We start from the raw sequence: 23131 nt of genomic DNA, 5'->3' as shown, positions 1-23131 counted from the left end.
GACTAAAAAGAAGGAGAGGTGGCTGTCCATCCCATCCTGTGGCTCCAAACAGATGACTAAGCTATTAAATTATAACACCTTTCAACCCCATCACAGATATCAGAACAAATGTATTGTGATTTTACTGGGAAAGGACATGAATGGGCTTTGTGAAGCAAACTGACAACAAGTTTACCCTGACCTGTTCCTCATCAAAATCTTGCTTTGAAATGTTTTTAAACACCAGATGCAGCTGGTGACCAAGGTTCAAATAACTGACATTACTAAGATGCAGCCAAGATTTCAGCAAGCCTCATGGCGACACTTCTGGACAAAGATAAGGCTTTGTTGTAAGCATGAAAGCTTGGAACACCACTAATCATATGTAGAAAAATGTCACAACAAAAATCATTAGCAGTCTTGAATCCAGTGGAGAGGCAGGGGAAAGAAGTTAGCTCAAAGACTAGGGGTGAATAAGTGATCCTTAACTTTTAGAGTGAACTATATAAAGAAGCTGTAATGTAAGATGTTTAATTACACCTTTGTGCTACACTGACCAAAACTAGCAGTCAATTATGCTACCATGTTTTCTTCCACCAAAGGAGAACAATTATAAGAGCTGTTCTAATGGCTCTTCTTGAAATTAAATGAAGAGAATAGCTAAAATTTCAAGAGGTTTTTGTGTTTCTAAAAATTCAGACTTCTTTTAAACATCATTTCATGTTTTACAGGCTTTAATTTCAGATTTGCACCTGGTCTTAGCCTAGGGGCAGAAAAAAAAGGATACAAGTCAAAACACAGAGACACAAGCCTCTAGGATTTAGATAGGACAGTTAACAGCACAGAGAAGCTACACATGTTCACAATGTGTTTGGTTAACTAAATAAATAGTAATTATTGTATTTGCTCTCCTTTCAGTTTGCTAGACTTTTAAAATTGTGCAGGAATAGAGAAACTGCATTTTAGCTTCCATTGATATTTGCATCAAAACAGAAATTACTAAAATGAAATATAAATCTAACAATGAGTCAGATACATTTTTCCTTTCATGCTTTAAAAAATCTCCAGTCTCTTAAAAAAATCAAAAAACAAAAAAAACCCACCCCAAAAAAACAGTTGAAGCTAATTTCCCCTCTGCTTTGCTGTCCTAGTGAGAAAGCAGTAAAAAAAGCAAAGTTTATATAAAGCAATTCTAACCACAAATGTTAGAATCGTTCTACTAATGAAAACATGATTTTCATATATATCAAAAACATGCTGTAGTTTGAAGAAATACAAAAAAACTCTATTATTAGACAGGATAATAGTACACTATATACCACTTGGTTTGACAATGATTATAGCATAAGCAAAGGCAGGTTGATATCTGTTTAAATAGTTTTACCTAAAGCTACCCCTTTTTTTCTGATATTAATCTCCACTTTGACTAACTCCAAGATTAATTTTATATCATTTCCTTGAATTACAAATACTATAAACAAGAGGAACAGCCAAACTTTTTTCTCAGTAATGAGTCAGAAAAAAACCCCGTAGTTAAAACCAAGAAAACTTTCCTAAATATATGTTGTAGGGACATAAATAAAATAAGTAAGATGAATTACAGCTAAGCATCTGTCTTATAGTGTACAAGTAGTTTGGGATTCTAAACAGATGAAAAAGAAATAAAGCAAAAGAGAAAGGAGGAAAAGAAAGCAAAAGAGCTGATAAAGTTTCTGGCTACAATACAGGAGACATATCATTACCATATGATCTAATGTGGGTGTCAGCCTGGATTGTGTTCATTGAGAGAAACCTTATTTTTTAACTGTGCTATGGAATAGAAGCAGGAGGGTTTTCCACCAAGTGACAGTCACTGAGCTGAACTTACCCCCTCCTCCTTTCCACACCTGCAAAGCCTTTTGCCTGGGTTGAATATTTAGTTTAATTACATCTCAGCTTTGAGAGCTCCTGTTGCAAATCCCTGGATTAAAAGGTACGGTTTTCAGTAATTCTCCTGAACTATGCTGCACTAATAAAACTTCAGGCAAGTCTACGGCAAGAACTAGTTGAATTTTAAGAGAAGCAAGGCAAAAATCCTACTAAATGTTAGCAATGTTAAGTTTTGTATCCAGCACTTTTGTTTCTTGGGAACATGAGAATGCATTCTCAAGGACTGTGCAGATTTCCTACTGTTTATTTGACTGTTCTGTCTCTTGTTTTGATTTGTATAAGGACTGCTATAGTCCTTTCTTTTTCCTTACTGTAAACTTTTGCAGCAGTAATATTCTCTGTTTGCAATCCAGTGTTTAGAATCGGTGATGTATTGAGTGTAAAAAATGCGTGAGTTCTTACATTTCTGTTTTAAACTGCACTGTGTGATTTCTTTTTCATTCGGATTTCTTCATATATATTCCAAACATTAATGAATATAATTTCCATTTCAGAGAAGAAAATACGTAGTAGTTAGTTAAACGGGCTCAGTGTATGCCTTTGTAATGTTAGAAAGTGCTATGTTACAGTGTACAAACAACGGACTCACATTTAAAGAAGGTTCCTATGAATGAAGTAGTAGAAAAGAAAATTCCTGGAGTTGAAACTCCTGTTAACAGAGTTTTAATCTCTTTAAAACTTTCAAATCCTATGTTTGCACATCTAGACTTTATTACACAAAATGGGTAAAACATATAATGTAGAGGATTTTTTTTTAAACTGCACATACTGTTTAACTTGCCTTTTGTGGCATTTTGAGAGATTTCTGACAGTAGGTGAACTAATATTTAAAACTTAATATTAAGGTAAACTGACAAGAAGACCACCAATACAGTGGTGACGTGAACTGATGAAGCATATTTCCAGTGGTATTTTAAACTGAAATGTGGCCAAGTCTATGGTATAGTTTCCTCTGTTTGTGGAAAAGTCTTCCTCATTGTAAACACATAATTAAAGCAAATTTAAACAGTTATGTCCTGCAGACATAAATATTGTGTCACAGACCTTTAAGAATTCAGATTTTTTTTCCCCTCTCTATTTTTTTGTAAGTGAAATGTAAACATTTCTTACTAGTACAGTTTTGTATATATTTTTTCTCTGTTTATGTTCATTTACACATGCAAACAATAGGAACAGATATGTGTGCCTGCATTACAAATATGTATACGAATAAAGATATGCAGACACATATCTATTCCTATTTCCTGATGAATATGTAGCTTGTGTCTGCTATTTTCTCTGCTGTGTCCTCAGATTAGATCCTTAATATCCTTTGTTGTCCCACAGTTTTCCTTTATACACAGCTCTTACTGATTTGATTATAGTTTGGATAAAATAGGGACCAAAGGAAAAGGCCTACTACAAGGTTTAACTGAGATAAGTGAAGTCATCAATATTAATGTGAACAAGAAGTAAAGTGTGAAGACACTTCCAAAGTGCCTTTGCATTGTTTTGGGGTTTTTTTGAGGGATAGTAATTTAACTCCAGGATGGGATCCTGATTGTGCATTCTTGGGATGGACGGTGCTTCAGCAGTGACCCTGAGGGGGGAATACAAGCAATTTTAAATATTTAAAAATATTTTTAAAATATATGAATATGTAAAAAAGAGCTGGGGAAGCTCTTTAAAAAGTACTGACTGCCAGTGCCATGCCAAGGTTGGTGTGCAGCATTCCTAATGTTTATTGATGTTAATGTACATTCTGAAAAATAATTTGTACTGGGGTAACGTTTTATTGATCATTTTCACAAGGCAGCTTATTATGATGAATAGCGATGATTTAGCAAATTTGTCTTCCCGTTTCAGACTATTAATAAATTGCCTTGTTATTTTACAATAATTCATACATAATAATGATTATTTCAAAAATCTTGTTTTAGATTAAACTGTGGTAAGAACTCACCACCATGTATTCACACCACTTTGCTGGGACATCCTTACTTGTCAGTGTGTACTATGCATGCATCATGGGGGTGTTGCTGGGGAAGGGACACAGCCCCAGTGTCAGTGGGGGCCCAGGGCAGGAGGGAGCGTGGAAGGATGGCCCACATGGGGACACAGCCTGCCCCTGCTACATGGCACAAGTTTACACAGCACTGAGTTAGGCTAACAGACATGCTAAAATGCTCTGACCATCTAGCTGACATTGGGGTCTGCAAAACCCCTCAGGGCATGCAGTAGGTAATATGTCTGCTCCAGGAAGAGAAAATACTTTCAGGTCCAACTAAGAAACCATGTCTCTTAAAGAGACAACAGAAACAGTGTTTTATTCCATATGAAGTACTTTTGAAGTCTTTGGGACATCTGAAGTTGTTAGATACCTGTCTTCCTGTTATAGGTAGATGACAGAAATGTAAGCTATGATTTTAAAACACTAGCATATTTTATAAGGTAACCTTATCATCCTCTCAAGACTGAGTCCTAAAGGTTTCTTCAGGATTGCATTATTGGCATCTGTAGGTAGAAATTCATAAAGGAAATTGAACCCAGGCACAATATAGATCGTACCTAATTCCAGGCCTGTGTTTTTTATTTATTTAGCTTTTTTTATACTAACCACTCCTGTTAGAGTTCTTGGATGTGGTATTGTAGAAAGAGAGGCCTCAGTATACCACTCTCACCTAATATCAGCTGCCCATGTTAGTCATTTACCTGGTAGGTTCCATATGTCAATGTAGAGAGGGAGACATTGCCTCCTCTGCCTCTCCCCTAGTTTTTTATCTTTCTATTAGTCAATACGGAGCTGAGAAATTCTATACCACACCCCTAACTGTTAGGTAACTTCTACTAGAAAAAAATTAATCCCAGCTAGCCCCAGACAAGGCATTTCGGAAGTTGTTGACCTGAAGAAACAAGTGGACATTTTTGCTTTCATTACAAAGAGCAACATCTGTATTCAGGACTATGCCATCCATTTTAAGAAAAGGCTTCTAAATAAATTACAAGTTTGACTTTCTGTCACTTCCCAACTTGAAGACAGGTTTCTTCATATTTTTTTTGTCAGTTGTTTTTAGACCCATGAAGGTTTACAAGAGATAAGCTTCCTTATATAAAATAAATAGTAAAAGAAAATAATTTTCAGAAAATTAGCTGATGTATACAGCCTTGATACAAAACCTGCAAACAGCTGTTTGGTAATTTCTCCTTAGCACACAACAGCACAGGTAGCACAATGTACAATGTGTTCAAATGCATTTAGGCCTAGATCCTGAGAACACATATTTAAGCAGTTTTCCTTGTTAATATCTATGGTAATACATACTTGTGTAAAGTTGCTCCTGAGCATGAAAGTCTGCAGAATGAGGCCCTGAAGTCCCATTAGAAAGTGTGCTGACAATACTACAAGCATCAATTCAAATGCTTATGCAGTGCAAAACAGGGAATTTTTGGGGTGTATTGTTTATATCATAAAATCCCCTAGCCAAAAAATTGGAAAGCAAGCCAAGAATATCCAATATAACACAACATTGTATTCCATTTTATTGTGCTGTTTAAACTGGGAAAGAAGTACAGCTCATTTAAACAACTAAAGATCTTCCCCTCTCTCTCCACCCCGTCACTAGATCCTACTCTTTCTCAGTCAGTTATACTAGGCTATAATTTAAAACACACAGCAAGCTGGCACTGTAAAAAAATATTTCTCGAGACATGAAATACTGCATTACAGTGAGTTTGGGAACCTCAGGTTCATCCCCAGGGGACAAACTCATTGCTATGAAACAAATGCTAATGAAATCAAATAGACTGTTACGTTGGCAGAAAACAGACACATGGAAAATGTGGCTTATTGTTTTGACTGTTTTGCATAACAAAGTTGACAGCGCTGCCTGTTCCTAATAAATATTACTCCAAATATGCAAACAGATGTGTTTACAGTTGCCTTTAAACTACTCTGTAAAAAAAAAGCCTATTGACAAGCAGTTACCAGACTCCTATCACATAACTGTCCTATTTTCACAATTCAGTTTTCATTTATTGAGAGGAACAGTTATGCAATTGGTGGATATGCTGGACCTCCTTCAGCAGGATCTCTGCAGCTAAGTGAAACTGCTACTTTTGTTGTAAATCCCCTGCTTTGATCCCTAGGTTCTGCACGGAGTCGATGAACTAAGCCATGAGGCTGGCTCTTCTCTTCGTCCTACTGCTGCCAGCATGCTTGGCCAAGCCGTTCCACCAGCAGGGCCTCTTTGACTTTATGCTGGAGGATGAAGGGTCGGCCGATATGCCTCCAACGGATGATCCTGTCATATCTGGATTTGGACCAGTGTGCCCCTTCCGCTGCCAGTGCCATCTTCGCGTGGTGCAGTGCTCTGACCTAGGTAAGCCCAAGAGTATCTTCATAGGGTATATATTTACATTCTAGCCACAGGTTTGCAGCTGAGATGGTGAGGCTGCTACCTACCGCCACTCTGTAACTGTGTTTTTGTCAAAGAAATATGCTACAGCTACTGTTAACTAGAATGTACTATATGAAGTAGGCCATAAAGCCCTGACAAAATGGACATTTGTTGTGACCACGAAGAATGTTTGATTTTTTAATGTCTATTTTGTGTATGTACATTTCATTTGTTCTTTGAAAGACCACAGATTTCTGTTGCAGAGAAAATAACTTTTCAAGGCTATTCCTTCAAATGCGTATTAAAGAAATTCAGTGAAGTCAGATGTGGGGATGGAAATATTTTAAAAGGTTCTAAATTGCATGCTCCAAGCTCCAACACCCTTAATCATACTGTCTAGTACCTCAACATAGAAATCATCCCATTTCCATTGGAATACATGAGCACGGAATAACCAACCCTGAATCATATATGCTGGAACCAGCTCTTTGGAGGAAAGGGCTTGGAAACACTCCAAAACAATGAACACATTTTAGAGCTCCTTATTAAATATCTTTCTTAGACACTGTTTAAGCTGAAACCATGAGAACCTTTCTCACGAACTCCCCTTACTCCCTCACGTACAAGGGCTTGTCTGCACAGTCAGACCAACAGGATGTGAAGCCATGCCTGCCATCACTGTATTTGACTTTTCCATGCAGAAATCTCAAGTAATGAAGTTGACTTCAGTGAGACTCCTCTTGGTTTAAGCCAGTATTATTCAGTTTAAGCCAGTGTGCAGTGCAGAAAATCAATTAAAGTTGGTTTTGCTCAAAAGGAAATTAGGCAGTTTATTTAGTGGACAGACAAATAAATTCTCTAATGATTTTATAGAGTTTATTTTTTAAAAAAAGTCTTCTCTCAGCTGTTTAAATGTATAGCTGGGTGTTTCTATTTTCCTATGCCATTGCTTTGGCTTTGATAATTACTGTAAATCATGGCACAAATCCACCAATTAGGACCTGGGTCTCATTGTGGTGGGTCTTGTATAATTAAAGAAAGGAAAGGGAAACATTAGTTACATCCCTAGAAACTTCTGTGAATTTATTAATGCAAGCCACATAATTACACAACAGATAAGTTTGGCAAAGACCCAGAGAACAATGCAAGCCAAGTTGCACAAATGAGCATGGACTAACCTAGCCATGCATTCATAAAGCATTCACAATACTGCCCCTTTTGAAAGATATTTTCTTTTTTTACCTTTTAGGTGCCACATAGTAGCAAACATGGGACAGGGATTGGGGAGGAGGTTGCCCCACATGCCATGAAGGTCTTTGGTTTTATTGTTGTTACACTGGCTAACACTGATGGAATTTAAGTTATTTTGGGAACTTGTCTCCAGTCTGCTTCAATTCTGCAGAACGTAAGGAGCTTTCACTTGCTAAAAAAGTAGAGATATTCACACAGGGACCCTTTATTGCTGTACTTGCTCCCATGTTTGTTGAGTTCTCCTTCACACACACATGGTTTCCAAAGGACTGCACTACAGTCCACTGTCTACGGATGCTTCTGGGTTAATAGAGTCCCATACTGACAAGGAGACTCAGAAATACAGCAATTAAGGCTCCAAGTCTGTGTTTCCTAGATAATTTTGAGAGGGATGATAAGAAAGAGATATATTTTGAGCTTGGTTTAAACCCACATGCTGCAGATACTGCAGCGAAAAGATTGTGCTTTTGAAGCGGCTGGGATGATAACATCCAGCCTCTGGGCAAGAAGGAAGAGAGATCTCTCTGGGCTTAAAATATACAGCCCTGAAAAATAAATAATATTTCCCTGGCAGAGCTCAAGGAAGTAATAATAATTCAGAGTTCCCTAGCCTTGGCATTAAGTTTAATCCATCCTTGTCACATGTGGCTACGACAGCCCCTGATGGGTCATGGCCCAAGAGGGAGGCTCCCCAGGGTGCAGGTCCGATGGCCGCCCCTGCGAGCAGGGACAGGACAGCTGTGTGTGCTACCTGCTTGCAGGCAAATCTGCCCTCCGCTCTCCTCTTTTCCAGCCTTGAATCCATTTCTGTGTGACTCAGACTCAGACAAGGTCAAATTTACCTACTCCTGGTAAGACCAGGAGTTGGTCCCAAGAGCTCAAAATTTTGTTGCAAACTGGAGGTCCTGCCAGGATGACCTAGCATGCTCCTGGGCTGTGGGATGAAGGGTGCTTGGGGTGCAGCAATCAAGAAGGCAATATGCACATAGGAGCCATGAAACCAGCAATGACAGTTCCACCTCTCTGCTAACCACTGCTCTTGGCCCACCTCTCCCTTCAGCTCCAGCCGTTTCTGACCCAACCAAATTAGCTACCTCCCTCCCCCAAAATTATCAAATTTAGTCATCTAGTCCCATGGGCACTAATTGAAAAAAAACTGCAGGCAATAACAAGACTCCTCCCAGGAATATATTAAGAGCTTACTAAATTAAGTCCCACAAAGGAAAGTTGAAATCTGGATCCAGATCCTTTCTTCCACTCACCCTCTGGCATGGAAGGAGGGCTCTTTGCAGCCTGGAACCCCTGGGTGCAGAAGGCATGTCAGAGCAAGGCAGCTGGAGGACCCTAACATAGGCTACTTATGGAGACGTCTCCTCTTCCTCAGCATGCTTCTTTTTGTGCCCAAAGGGGCATTTGCTATTTGTAAACTCTTGCTTCATAAGGAAAAAGCCATCTGACACAGAGTTATGTGAATAAACCATAGGAGACCTATCACATCCAGGGTCCAGAGATCAGGTTTGTCCCCTGTCTCATGAGCACTGGATGGGAATAATAATAATAATAAAAAAGCCGAATCCAATGAAAATAGTGAAAAAAATGCCCAGTGGTCCAATTACACTCTTGTCAGCTGAATTTTTGCATTCTTGTACTTTTAAGCTTCAGTCACATCTTCCTAAGCACATAACTCTAAATTAATTTATTTTGCCTCCAAGCCAAGAGCTGAGTTAGCAGGAAGCAGAACGCCATCTTCTCACACCCTGAAGAAGAATTCTCTCTGAGCTGCGGTTACTGACAGATCGAGAGCAGAGCCCCATGTGCCTACCTTATATGAGATGTATTACCTTTGTGCAACAGGCTTAAGGGTCTCATCAAGGAAAGCCACCATGGTATCTTTATAAAAATGCTGCCTTTTCTGAATCTGCCTCCTGTTGCTAAAAGGGAGACACAGGTTCACTTTTTAATCATGCCTCAGTATAGGCATTACTATGCTATAGCCAGACTTTCCATAGAATCACAAACATCTTCCTTATTAGCACACACTACAGGTGTGGAGTAGCTGATATAGCTGGTCTGAGGCAGCTCTTCATGTTTTAAAATAATAAATACAGGGAAGATGTGCAGTCAGCTCGCCAGGCAAACGTGGCTTGTAAAAGCCCTAGCAAGGATTAACTGTTCCATTTCAAGTCTCATCCTCTCAAAGGGAGTCTCAAGAAAAGATTCCTCCCAGAGCGCCCTGGTAGGCAGGAGGACGCATGTGTGATTACTCAGCCCTGCAGCAGATGCAGAATGCTCCATAAGCGTGTTTGGAGGTGGTGGTCAGAGCTTTATTTCACCTTCAGATAAGTCTGGCAACCACTTATGAAGTGAGCAGTGTCTGTGTTCTGCAGGATGCAATGAGATCGCCTCACTTGGGGACTTCACAGGACATAGGGGGGTCCCTCCAGTCCTCTTGCCATGAACATCCGTGGAGTTTTTGTGGTCTCCAAAAGGTGTGTGAGAGATGGATGTCAGTAATCAAAGTTCAAACAGTATTACAGCTTAAACTGGGATTTTACTCACAGCTCAGATATGCAGGTTTTCTCCAGTTGTAAAGTAAAGAAGGGTATATTAAAGCTCAGCATGGGTGCTGAAGTGTGTGTTTGAAAAGCACTTTGGGATCAGTGGGTGAAAAGGTCACAGATATGTAAAGCATTATTCCAGGGATCTGGTAACATGAGGCAGTTTATCTGAACTCATACAGTGTCTAAACTCTATTAACTGATGGCTCTTCAACACCTGAACCATGGTAATGTGACAACACCTAATTTATTAGTTGACAAAAGATGATTTATCTCATTGTTTAAAATCTTCCAGAAACATCTGAACACCCATTTTCTGATCATGACCTCATTTGGGAACCTCGTCTCTCATTATAAAGGAAATTATCTCCTTTGGCATATACCTTGATTTGAACTTCTGTTGTCAACATAAAATCTTTTTAAAGAAAGATAATACGTACCTCATTGGTGATCAGTCTCAGTCATTTTATGAGTTCAAGAAAACAGATAGGATTACTCACTATTGTGCACTTAGCTTTAGAATCCCTGCCATTATTTGAATGTTTACCAACCTTTCAAAAAACATAATTTTTAAAGCTAAATGTTCAGCTCAAAATCTTACAGGTTTCTAAAAGATGTAATAAGAGAAAGCATAGACCCTTAAATGGTCAGACATTAACAAATATAATTTTTAAATAAAAAAGTTTCTGTTAATTTACATTGTAATTGCTGAGCCTTTAGGACAAATTATTCCATGTTTTATGCATTTTTTCCTTCTAACAATAAGGACTAGAGACTTATTCCTTTTATGTTTGATAGAAGCTGAGATTCTCATGAAATTCCCAGAATTCACGGAACTGGATCATTTAACAAAAATATTATCAATAAAAATGGAACCATGAAATCTGGGAAAGTACATTGTCACTTATACTGAGAGTACCTTGTGCATCACAATACCATGGCCTTAAAACTGAAGACTAAATGCCTTTTTGGACAACATTCTTTAGCCAGACATAACTTATGCTGTCATCAAACACAAGTATTGGGCTTTCCACATGCTAACTGGGTGAATTGTAATACTCTAACATGTTGGAGAACAGACTGGAGGATCTCTATGAAGTTTTACAGGTATTATCTGTAATATAGGAGTGATCTCAGGTGATGTTAGCTATCTAAGAGTCATCTGGGCTCCTTTCACAGCCATGGGGAGAGTCGGTCAGCCGCCTCATGGGGCAGTTCATCCTGTCTAAGGTGGATGTCAGTGACAGAAAAGATACATCACTCTTGGAGAATTAAACGGCCAACACAGGGCCTCAATGACCACTCGAGCCTATACAACTTACTTTCAGATTAATGAAGTTATGTGTGAGAAAATTAAAGCATGGAAAAAATAAACTCAGGTTACCAGCATTATTTTGTAATAAATTTGCCATGGATTATTAACATTTTTGTATATATTCTGCTTAGATACAATTTTTTGGGATGCCTTGGAAGTTAAAGAAAGCATGAATTAAAGCCCTGTACAAAGTACATCCTGAAAAATTACTAAGCCAAGAACTCAGTAATTAGAAAACACCCTTGAAAAGTTGTCAAGAAAAAAAATATATTGGCCTGGATGTAGACTGCTTTATATTACCAAGAAGTCATTAGGTTTTGCCAGTGTAACAGTAAAAGACAGGCCTTGTTGCATCGCAACCTGAATTGCTGATGTTCCAGTTCCAGTTGATAAATATGATTCTAGGTGAAAATTAATCCACTCTAAACACATCCCTTCTTTATTAGCTGCTTACTCCGAGGTAACAGTTACCAGGTTTCTTTTTTTTTTTTTTTTTTTTTAGATTTGTTTGCTTGCTTCAGACTAGGAAATGCCATTTAAGAAAGCCTAGTGGCAGGAATGGAAATCCTGACTGCCAAGTCTAAGTGATACAAGAAGTGACTGTTTTCTGGTTTGCACTGTGACAAGGGTTCATTTCTAAAATTTCCCAATGCACAAATAAATAGCTAATAGATAGCTAGTAAAATGTGAGTCAACTATTATAAGTCATAGCAGGTGATTACAGTGCCTAAAACATACTAAGTAATCACTGCTGACACCTGCTAGTGTTATGGACATCTATAGTATGTGTATTATGTTCTTAACACCTTTATAGGATGTATTACTTGGTAAGACATATAACTATTTAAAAACGTTTTCACAACGTAAAGCCTGTGCTATTCAACTGTGAAAGATTCCCAGCCAAGTCTTAGGAAGAGCTAAAGAGCCCGAAGGCTCCTTCCCAATGTTCACTGAGAACCCACTGCCAACAGGGAGGAGACCTAGGAATTTGGGTCCTATTTGAAGACACCAATGATAACAGCAAGGAACTGCCAATACTAGCCTCCAGCTACTCAGGAAAACTCTGCTCGCAGAGTCCAGTTACCCTAGTATTTAGAAAAGATTCTAGTTTTAAGCAGATTTTCAAAACAACTCTCTCTAACCCAAATTTGAGAGTATGCCTTCCTTATCAGCTTTGGACTGACTGGTCCATATTTTGCTTTACCCATGTCCTGGGTCTGTCATGTGATTAAAAGGAAGTGGGCCAAAAGAAGATAATCAGGTTACAGAAAAAGAGAGTAATCAGGTTACAGAAAAAGAGAGTATTTTTCTGAATATACTTTTATCTTTTCCTAAAGTTCAAATCTAAGAATATATCCTTCAAAATACATTGGAAATTATTTTTAAACTTATTTCTCCTGTTTTACATGCCTGCCATGATGAACAATATTGACAAATGGTGGAATTCTAGGTCTCTTCAGTTGTATTATATTTAAGGGCTCATTCATACAGAGCATTATTGTCCTTTACACTATGAAAGCAGAGTATATAGATGGAGTAGAACTTGGAGTAGAACTCATTGGTTTATCTGCAAGGAAAGAAATGGAAACAATGTACGCAAGGGACCTTAAGACCAAGGACCATGCCTGCACGGGTTTTTTTGGAGGGGTAGTGGGGTTGAGTTGGAGTTTTCAACTTACGGGACCAATTATGGGACTTGAACAGCTCTGTACAAATGACCTGTTGTTAGCAGGGTTACATTTGCTATATAGGCTACTCTACTGCAAACTTCTTAGGCAGTCAATAGGGAATGAAAAAAGGGAAAAGCAGTATTTAAATAATTTGTGTGCTCTCTGCATGCATGCTCTTAAGTGAGAGGGCACCCAAGAGAGCATCCCATACCAGCTTTGTGTTTGTTTCCTGGGATCTATTTGGAGTGCTTTGAGTTCCTATAAAAATCTGCTAAGGAGAGGATGCTTGCAGTTTTAATTTCAATAAGAAAAGGAATGCAATAAATAGTCATATTTTTAAAAAGCAGTGAAAAGAAACCTTTTCTGCCCACCTAATTTCATGGCAACTTTAGGGTTTTAATGGCAAAACAACAAATGGACAGATTATTTATAGAAATGCTACAGTTTTTAAAACGTGCAAGTGTAAATGGGGCTACAGTCTGGTTCTGTAATACATCATCAGCACAACAGAAATGTGCAATAGGTCATCCCAGAACCAGTTTCTGCCTGCACCTCCTGCACCACCTAAAATGTGAAAGGCTCAGTTTCCATGCTGGAGTGCATGTTTTCCCTTCTACTGCTCCAGTGTGGGCCTCAGAAACTAAACAGGCTCTCAATGAATTCATATTTTAGGGTGACATGGAAGAAGAGTGTGTGTAGTGGTGCAATAACCAAACTCTTTGCTGAATATCTCTACTTAAGAGGTGTAAGAGCAAAGGCGTGAGTTAGCGAAACAGGACTAAAAAGCTATGTTATCATTCCGCTCTGATGCCATTTCTTTCTGTAAGTTCAATTTGGTCTTCAGCTTTGATTTCCACACCTTCAAGTTGGGAAGATTGTACTGATCCTTTACCACTAGGAAATAAGAATGGGAAAGGAAAGGCAAACAGTGCTAATAACGTTTGTATAGTAGCAGCAGCCCAAAAAAGAAAAAGAAAAGAAGGGATAATATGAACATGAAAGGGAAAATCTTGCTTTTTCAAGGGAAACTATACCAGAAATGATTAAAAAAGGAGATGTATAGAAAGTTTCAGATTCAGGAAAAGAAAAAGGAAGAAGGAACTTAAGAAATGAATGAAAATCTTACTGTTTTTAGGGTCAGGGGGGCAAAATTTATTTTCTCTTCTTTATTCTTTCACTCTGTGGTGGAGACTTTGCATCCTCTGGGCTGGAGATGACTGTTACAGCGATAGCTGACCTAGGGAAAGCCTATTACTAAATGACTAACAAAATAAATAAGTAACAAAGCAAAAATACCTAAGAGTTACCAGGATATATACATCGTATATTAGAAAGGAGGAACTAGCAGGTCTGCAGACTCCATGATTCAGTCAGGAAATTCTCTCCCAACATTTATTTAAATGTTATTCACTATGTCCAGACACAGTCACAGCAGCTCCTTCCATTGTTTGCTTGCATGAAATTAGGTTGAAAACAATCCTACAACATTTATGAAAAACGGCCATGTTATGTTTAGAAGTACCCAAAATAACCAGGAACATATCTCTGCCCTCAGGTCATAATAAAACTAGGGCTGTGCAATGACTGTGTGGTTAGAACAGGAAGGGGTAAGTTTACTTGAAACCAGAGAAGATTCCCCTACAAATGACTCTTTATGGCTACTACATTATGTTAGTGTTAATTCTGGTAAATCCCAAAGTAAAGATTGAGGGACCTATCCTTAAATTGTCATCTGTTGCCTGCTGCTTAAACTGTGAACCAGGCAAAAGTCAAATTATATTACTCCAAAGGATCATTCAAAATGTATTTTGTTAGATAATGCTCACTTTTCTGAGTCACTGAAATGCTCTCTTCTGACTGCTGTAAAATACTCGTAAGAAATAAATGTTTCACCTTAATGGATGAGTACTCATAGATAGCACATCTGCATTGCATCCACTTTGACTAAATCCATTATGCAAATGGTGCTGGCAGATTGCATGAATCACACAGGACAGTTGCTGTTCTCTGATGGGATGCTTTATGTCTGTAACCATGACAGTGGGAAATGTAAAGCTGGCAATTCTAGGAGCTCGGAAAATTCATAATATTTGAATTTTTTTTACTTAATGTCTTAATCCCTGAAGTCTCATGATTATTTCAGAATATTTTTCTGCCTTTCTAAAATACTTCAGTGATTCTTGAGAAGACATATACCTTCCAGACCTTTGAAATTAAAAGTTAGTTAGAAAGAACACAGAAATATAAGTTGTTTGACTTTTAGTTTCAAGAATATACCATTACTCTTAGGTATTAGCTTTTGGAGCCAGGAGACTGAATCTATCTGTACCAAAAATGTGACTAGCACTGAAAAATAATTCATAACATCTGTAGCTTGCAATATCCGTTATACTTTGAAATATGTGTTCACTACACAGAGTGGGTGGAAATGGAAAAGAGCAGTTAAAGCAATGCATTCATTTTTAAACCTTTGCTAGGGCCTTTATAATTATTAGTACTGTCATAATGGAGAATTATGCATTTGATCATAATGTGTGACTTTGTTCCTATTTTCCCATGTTCCTCACTCTTCTGGGAAGCAATGTTGTAAATGTTTGGAAAAAAAAAACCAAAACAGTGTAGTAACATATCAGTAGGTCTACCTTTGTGAGAGGCCACCACAGCAGGGAATGGAGTTCATTTTCTTGTTCTTTCCTATGGGAAAGGTCAGAGGTATACAAAAATAATAATCTGTGCTAAAAATAAGTCCAAAATGGGTCTTAACGGAAGATGAGTCTTATAGACTGAAGAGCAGGAAAAAAGTCTGAAAAATGGTTGTGAATCACCTTTAAGAAGATGTATTTTAAGAGTCTCATGCATTCCAATGGACACTGCTTTTTTATATCTCTCAGAAATAATTTATTAATGCTGATTTCATCGCAAGTGAGGGGAAGGTGGAGAACAAACTTTTACTTTGAAAGTGGGAGAGAGGAGGCTGCGGGTACTTCTCTGGAGAGAAAGACAATTGTTTCTTATTTTATGGATGATAGGATGCAAATAATTAAATTACTCCTATTTGCAAATCCTACACAATAGAGAACAAATTTCCAGTAAATACTGAAGCACATAGCCTGGGAAAGCATCAGTGAACTTTTCTAAGTCAAAGCATTCAAAGCTGTGTTAAGCTCCTTGCCATCCTTGCAGAAAGCAGTCTGTGAGTCCTGTTATTTTCCGTGACTAAGCATCCTGACCCATAAGCTTGCCGTTCTCCTCATTCACCCCAGGGTCCACTCAGGGCATTACTAAGGGCATTCATCCACGGGAGGGTTGCTGTCTGTCAGTGGGATGCGGCAGAGCTGGGCTTGGAGCAGGGGAGAGCACACAGCAGCGTGCACAGGCAGCGCAGGCAGCTGCTGGAGAGGCTGCCTCAGCCGAGAGAGCAGCCGCTGATGATCACAGTTGGGAATTCCATATAGCTCAGCCCAAATTCCTCAGCTGGCAGCAGCTGTTTGTGAGGAGTCTTGAAAAGAGCCCCATTTTATGGCCCCTGTGATAATAATCGTGAGTGTTGCAATGTAATAACACATGTATCGGAGCTATGGCATTCAGATGTCTCTCTGCCTTTTGGCCCCTTCTCTCCAGCTGGGGAAGGGAAGGTTTATTCAGAGGAATAAGCCCCATCCTGCTGGTTGTAAAATGGGTAGGTGGAGGAAAAAAAAACAAAATACCCCAAACAAACAAACAAAAAAATCAAACCACAAGCTCTGTTGCGTTGTTAAAGTTGTTTATAATTGGCACTGTTCACATATTTGTTGACTATGTGGTCTCCATGTTGCAAGGATGCAATTCTCAGGGAAGTGTCCTCATCTCTGGGCTACAGACTCAGACTCCCATTTGTTTAGTCTCCCTCGCTGGCCCCATAAATCTTGCATTCCTTTTCTGCCTAGTCGTATGGCTTCAGCAGAAACGTGGCTCCATGCCAAGTTGCAGACTAACTTGTGGCTCTCACTTCTGAGAAACTGGAGCAGTGGACTGAAACCCCTTCACAGCAAGGAGGGTTCAAAAGCCACCCTTCTCCTTTTGTGGATTAAACAATTCCACAGCCACTTGATCACAGCCCCTGTAGCTGAGCAGGTTATTCCCTCAGCTGCAAAAGTAATAAAGCCTGTCTTGTATACCAAAACCCCTAATCTCCCTTAGTCCTCACACTATTCCCAAATCCTTGCTACATCTCCTACACCTGTTTGACTGACTAAATGGCAGCATATGCTAGTTGGACTGGTGCAGTGCTACACAGGAGATGGCTAGCCACTGATTGCTGCTCTCTCAGGGGCTGGATAAGGGCTGAATTATACCAGCCTTGGTTCTTCTCTGCCTAATTTCTGGTCTCATAAAATCTCCAGACCCATCAGCTTTCTGTCCTCTCCAGGATGTGAGGCAATCACAGCTAAACAACCAGATGCTCTAATTTGCTTAAGAAATTATCAGGAAAAACTACACCCCACATAGATAGGATCCCACAGAGACAAGCCTGATTTCTGCAAAGTTACGTTCTCCATCCTCCTACTAAGGAGGGATTCCTGGTCCTCTTAACCTCTCCCCACCAAACATCTTCCAGGTGACTGTAGATGAGCCTTTCAGTGCTTCCAAAAGTGAGTGTGGGTCCTTGTTGTCTGCATGAAAGAAATCTGTTGATGATCCAGCTCTGTTGGATTTTGATGAATACATTTTAATTGTGTTTCTTATTCCAAAAATCTGTGGTGTAACGACTAGTGTAAGAAAAAGTTAGGAAAACTTCTGCCACAGATAATAAAAGTTCAACCAATCCTGACTAACAAAAGGAAATATTTCAAGCTTACACACTTTTTTTTCCCCCATTTTGTAGTTCTATGGCATATTCTGTTCTTTATTTGTTTTCATATGTATGCATTTTTACACATATACATGTACACTGGTGGGAATAGTTGAGTGCTACAGGTTGATAATGTAGAACAGAAGAAAATTTCTACTTGTAGAAATCTGCAGAAAATAATACAGATCTGACCTGTGCTGCACTGATGGCTGTTCAGCTTCTATAAGGAAGTCATGATTTCTCCCAAAGAAATATTTTAGTGAAAACCGAAATGGTCTCTATGACTAAGGACACATGAACTGGTTTATTAAATATCTTATAATTCCAGAATATTTAGGCTCTTAATTTTGGTGTAAACAGGGATTTTGGAAGGGTGGAGCTATACCATTTCTACTTATTTCTGAATAAATATAATTTTTTAAAATGTATTTACCAACTTAAATAATAACTGACTTAGTTTTATTCAACCAAAATAAATAAAGACATATGTATTTTCAATTTAAAACACAGTGGGAAAGGCAGAAGAATCTAAATCTTTAGTCAGTTATAAGTTAATCTTAGGAACCAGAGGCCTGAAATTTTTCCAGGGAACTGAATACCAAGCTACATAGCACTGATTATTCACGTAAAAAGTCAGACTGCTATGAGAGATTTTCATATGGCTTTTTAAGAAGCAAGCTTTAATGTGTAAAAAAAATCACAGCCAAGAGCTGGAATACTTGTGTAAACTGTTCTTAAAAAGATTGAGAGGTGACTCAATTGACATGTTCCAACATCAGTTCCCCTTTCAGTTGGTATTACATAAATTTCACTGGAAGGCATTTGCAGGTGGACATGCAGTCATACTGTACAACATGGTTTCAGAAGTATACGGGCATCACTTGAGTTTCTCAGAAATGGGTAGTAAGGACAGCCCACAGTTCCCCTCTAAACTTCTCGGTGTCCCAGACAGAGGAATCAAAAAATCCTCCTGGGAAACAGTAATTCTATCCCAGAAGCCAAGAGCCATTTCAGCTTCTAGCAGGATTACAATTTTCTCAATTTGGTTCAAATTCTGTCATGCTGTCATTTTAGTTCAGGCTCCCCCATTCATCTGAACTGGCTGTCTGTTGACCTGTCCTGACCAGAAAGGTTTGAAGGTTTGCTCTCCAAGCAGGGAATCTCCAGCACAGGGACTAGTTTGCACTACATCAATGCTCCTCCTACATGTATCTATCTGGAGATACATCTACCTATATAGAGACCTGGACCTGCACACTGAAGCACAGCTCTTGAAGCCAATGTAGATGTGACAATTGGTGAAACACTTGGATCCAGTCCACACCTCAAACACAGTTTAGTCCTGAATTATTTAGCTGCTGATTTTACAAGGCAGCGTCCAGATCCACCCATTTATAAACTCTTACTTCACTAGAGAGCTCCAGTTGATGTAGCTTTCAGATGGAGGATGTACTAGACTACTTAATGATAACGCAATGTCTCTCCAGCACCCAGGGTTCATGCTGTACTCCTCTATGCTTTACTCTTCAAAGCTCAGACAAGTCACGAGAAAAATAAAATCTAATTTCTGTAGCTGTTTTCTGAAACTTTTTTAAAAACAGCTTCAGGAAATGCATAACAGAATATACATGATATAGGTAATCAAACAAGCTTAACACTTTAAGTGATGGCAATTATATTCTTTGCATGCACAGCTAATTATCGTATTGTGCATCCTTCTACTTTCTAGTACAAGATAGGAAGCTTTTATAAGTCACTTTTCACAAATGGATGATTATTAAATTTGTCTTATTGTTACAATATGAAACATTTAAAGTTTTCCTTCATTGCTCTGAGAAATTATCAGTTCTACCTTATTCACGGATAACACTTGAGCTTTTAGGAGCTGACGTGAAGCTTGAAATGTACAATTGGAAATTTAGTTTGAAGTTTAGTATCTGGGAAATTATCCCTTCAGTGGCAATCCAAGTGTTCTTACAAAGTATGTTCCAAGGGCATCATGTAAAGGGCAGCTGTATAGCTCTCGTGCCCCAGTTTCTGCCTTAAGAACTTATTTAAAGATACCAGTCTACTAATATTAATGTACTGACAACCAGAACATAGTAATATTATTTTGAATACAAATAATTAAACCATGTCTTGTATTTATATGTGAAAAATGCTATAAAAGTTGCTAGACTGTAAGAACTTCTTATAACAAAATTATGATCTTGAAAAAGTAGTGCTTTTTGGGAAAGATTTTTTAGTTGCTGACATCATTCCTGTCCGCTGAGGACAGAAACCGTCCAAAGACAACCAACATACAAATTATATGGTATCACATTTTTATATATTTGGAACTCTAGTTCTACGCTTCTGAAAATAATGAGGGTTTTGCAACTGCCTTCAGTAAAAATGAAGTCCATGCCTGAATGAGGAAAGGTTATTTTAGTAATATGAAGAATCTTAATCTGTATCATACCTTCACGCACTGAATATCAGTAAGGTAAATAGGATGAGTTGTGAGCTTTGGCTTTTGTCATTTTATGTACAGTAGAAGCTTTTACTAATTCATCCCAGGCTGGATGATTGTGCTTTTTAAAACTTTTAGATGCTGGTGTGATTAAAACTCAGCCAGGTTAATCCATATTGTACTCAGTTTTAATAAATATCAGAGCCAAACGGTAGAACGGTGTAACGGTAGAACAGAATATGTTCTATACAGACTAATATTATCAATTCAAAAGTAAGATTAAAAGGAGCAAACACTTTTCAAAAGTTTAGGTCTCCTGCACCCATATATAGATAACTAAAAAAGCAATCTTGTTTCTAGAATTTGCTAAGCACCAAAGAGCAGTAACAGACACCAGTGGGATCTGTGAGATGCTCAGCACTTTGGAAGATTCAGACCAGGCACCTAATGAATTGGAGGCCTCATCTGCATGCAGATATTTTTAAGAATATGGCCAAATCTATAATGAATTCTTAGTGTGTCACTAATTGTAGTAAAAAGTTCCAGTACATATCACTGTGGCGTCTCTAGATTTTATGGTAAAGTCTTATAGTAGTAACTATAGAATAGTGCTCTTTATGTAGGTTTAAAGGATTAAATATGGTACCAAACATATACTTCTTTTCATGGTTTGCCATAATCCTTCCAAATAAGAGCCAACCATTTTTAACTCTCTCTCTATATATATTCTAAAAATGATTGAAAGAGAAGGGGTTGTGCTTAACATTGGATTTTGAGAGAAACCTACATTCCAGGTGTGAAAACACTTACATTTGTGATGAATGTTAAACAACACAGAACCACAGAATTGTTGAGTTTAGAGGTCACCTCTTGAGATTGTCTAGTCCACCAATCTGCTAAAACAAGGTCAGCTAGATCAGGTTGCTTAGGAATGTGTTCAGTCAATTTTTGAATACCTCCAAGGATGAAGACTCCACAACCTTTGTGGGCAAAGCATATCTTATCTCTAGGCAAGCATATCTCACTGTGTTTGCAATGCCATGCTTGAGATTAAAATATATAGGTTTAAAAAGATAATATATATAGGTATATATCTTTCATCTGAGAACAATATCATGCAGTCCACCATCATACTGGGGAGACACTGGCAATACTTGCAGAGAGATCTTTCCCAGGAGGGTTCAAATATAGCTTCAGAAATATTTGTTAAAAATTTTACTGGTAAAAAGACTGTTCTATCCAGAGAAGTCCACTTCTGTTAGATGCCCGTATAGAGACTTTATTAGTGTCTATAAATTTTTCCTACCAACCATTCATTTAGCATTTCACATTCTGTTAAAAAAAAAAAAAAGACTAGTTAGGAAAGAACATTTTAATTTTGTGGTAAATCAGAATGACTATAAAAGATTTGCTCTATTCCAAGTCACAGTATGAAAGGAAAGCTGGGTAAAGCAAGTGTTATTTAACACTAAATAATTTCATTTCCATGACTTCATCGGACTTACATATCAGCTATTCAGAAAATAGTCCCAAAGAGAGTCTTTAATTTAAACTGTCTGATGTTCTTTTGGCAGTTGTAGTGAAACCAAGAGATTTGTTCTCCAGAAAACTTGGACATAGTTTCAGATGAAAGAAAAGGGGGGAGGTGGATTGGGGTTTTTTTAAGGTGGACTTTACTGCAAGTTACTCAGTTACTGTCAAACAAACAGTATTTTTTCTGGAAATGATTATAATTAACTATCGTACTTCTTTCAAAAAAGCCTACTACCTTTTAAATAGCAGGAAATGTTCTCTGTCCACAAAAGCTAACACACAGTGAAATTAATAAATACCATACCTCCTTCTGAAAGCAATTTTTATTCACACAATTCAGTGGAATTAAACGTGTTAGAAATAATTTTCCCAAACTCAATCCTTTGCTTCAAGCTATAACTCAGATATAGTCTCAGAAAAGGGCATAATGGAAATGTGAATAAATAAGTTTTGATTTGACATCGCAAAATAAAACTCCCTTTGACTGGCTGGAGACAGAAATACTTTCAGATAAGTCTTCATAAGCTTCTTCAGGAAATGAGTTCTAGAAATGGTGTTTACTGAAAGGTAAATGCTGCTAAGAAAAGTACTGACCCCTATGTAAAGTTTCTTTCAAAGTCAATTGTTTATTCTTTTCACTGTCCCTAGGTCTGGAAAAAGTGCCAAAAGACCTTCCTCCCGACACAACCCTGCTGGACTTACAGAACAACAAAATCACTGAAATTAAAGAAGGAGATTTCAAGAACTTGAAGAATCTTCATGTAAGTGTATAAATGAACTAGCACTTGCCAAAAGCAAAATGGGGAGAAAATGTGGTTTTGGCCTGGTACTCAGGTTTTTAAGGAAAACTGATGAAATACTCTGTGATCTTCCTCCACCGGCCCAGACTATTTATTTCCTTTCCCATTCCTCTCCTGCAAACTCTCTTCTCATACCACAGAAGTTTCTCATCTCTTTTCAGCTCTTCGTACCTGTCTCCTGTCCATTCAGTTTCCTGCTCTGCATCATAACTTCTCTCACCTGTTTATTTATGTTTTCAGTCCCTTTGGCACAGTGACTTGGTTATTTCTATTTCAAAAGCAGATCCATCTCAACCCTGCCACCTCACTCACTTATTACGGTATTCCTTCCCCTCCCACCTCTGAGCTCACGGAGATTTGTATATACCATGTTTGTCAGCAGTTTTTCTGTACTAATTTTAGTTCAATCAATCTTCTGCCCCCTGCACTACAACGAA

The 23131-nt window shown here is 38.2% G+C and overlaps 1 protein-coding gene across 1 annotated transcript in view; it reads left to right on the top strand.

The window, feature by feature from the left end:
* Window positions 1-1753: 1753 nt before the first annotated feature.
* The window catches only part of DCN (decorin), a 39633-nt gene continuing 18255 nt past the window's right edge, over window positions 1754-23131 (top strand). The window contains exons 1-3 of the mRNA XM_072865148.1: window positions 1754-1951; window positions 6034-6266; window positions 22543-22655. Coding sequence (XP_072721249.1) covers window positions 6062-6266; window positions 22543-22655 — 318 coding nt within the window. The 5' untranslated portion in view covers window positions 1754-1951; window positions 6034-6061. The remainder of the gene's footprint in view (window positions 1952-6033; window positions 6267-22542; window positions 22656-23131) is intronic.

The sequence above is a fragment of the Ciconia boyciana genome, chromosome 1 (genome assembly GCF_034638445.1).
Source record: "Ciconia boyciana chromosome 1, ASM3463844v1, whole genome shotgun sequence".
In the NCBI taxonomy this organism is placed as follows: Eukaryota; Metazoa; Chordata; class Aves; order Ciconiiformes; family Ciconiidae; genus Ciconia; species Ciconia boyciana.
The sequence above is the reverse complement of the archived record's forward strand: the minus strand, read 5'-3'. Positions and strand labels throughout refer to the sequence as shown.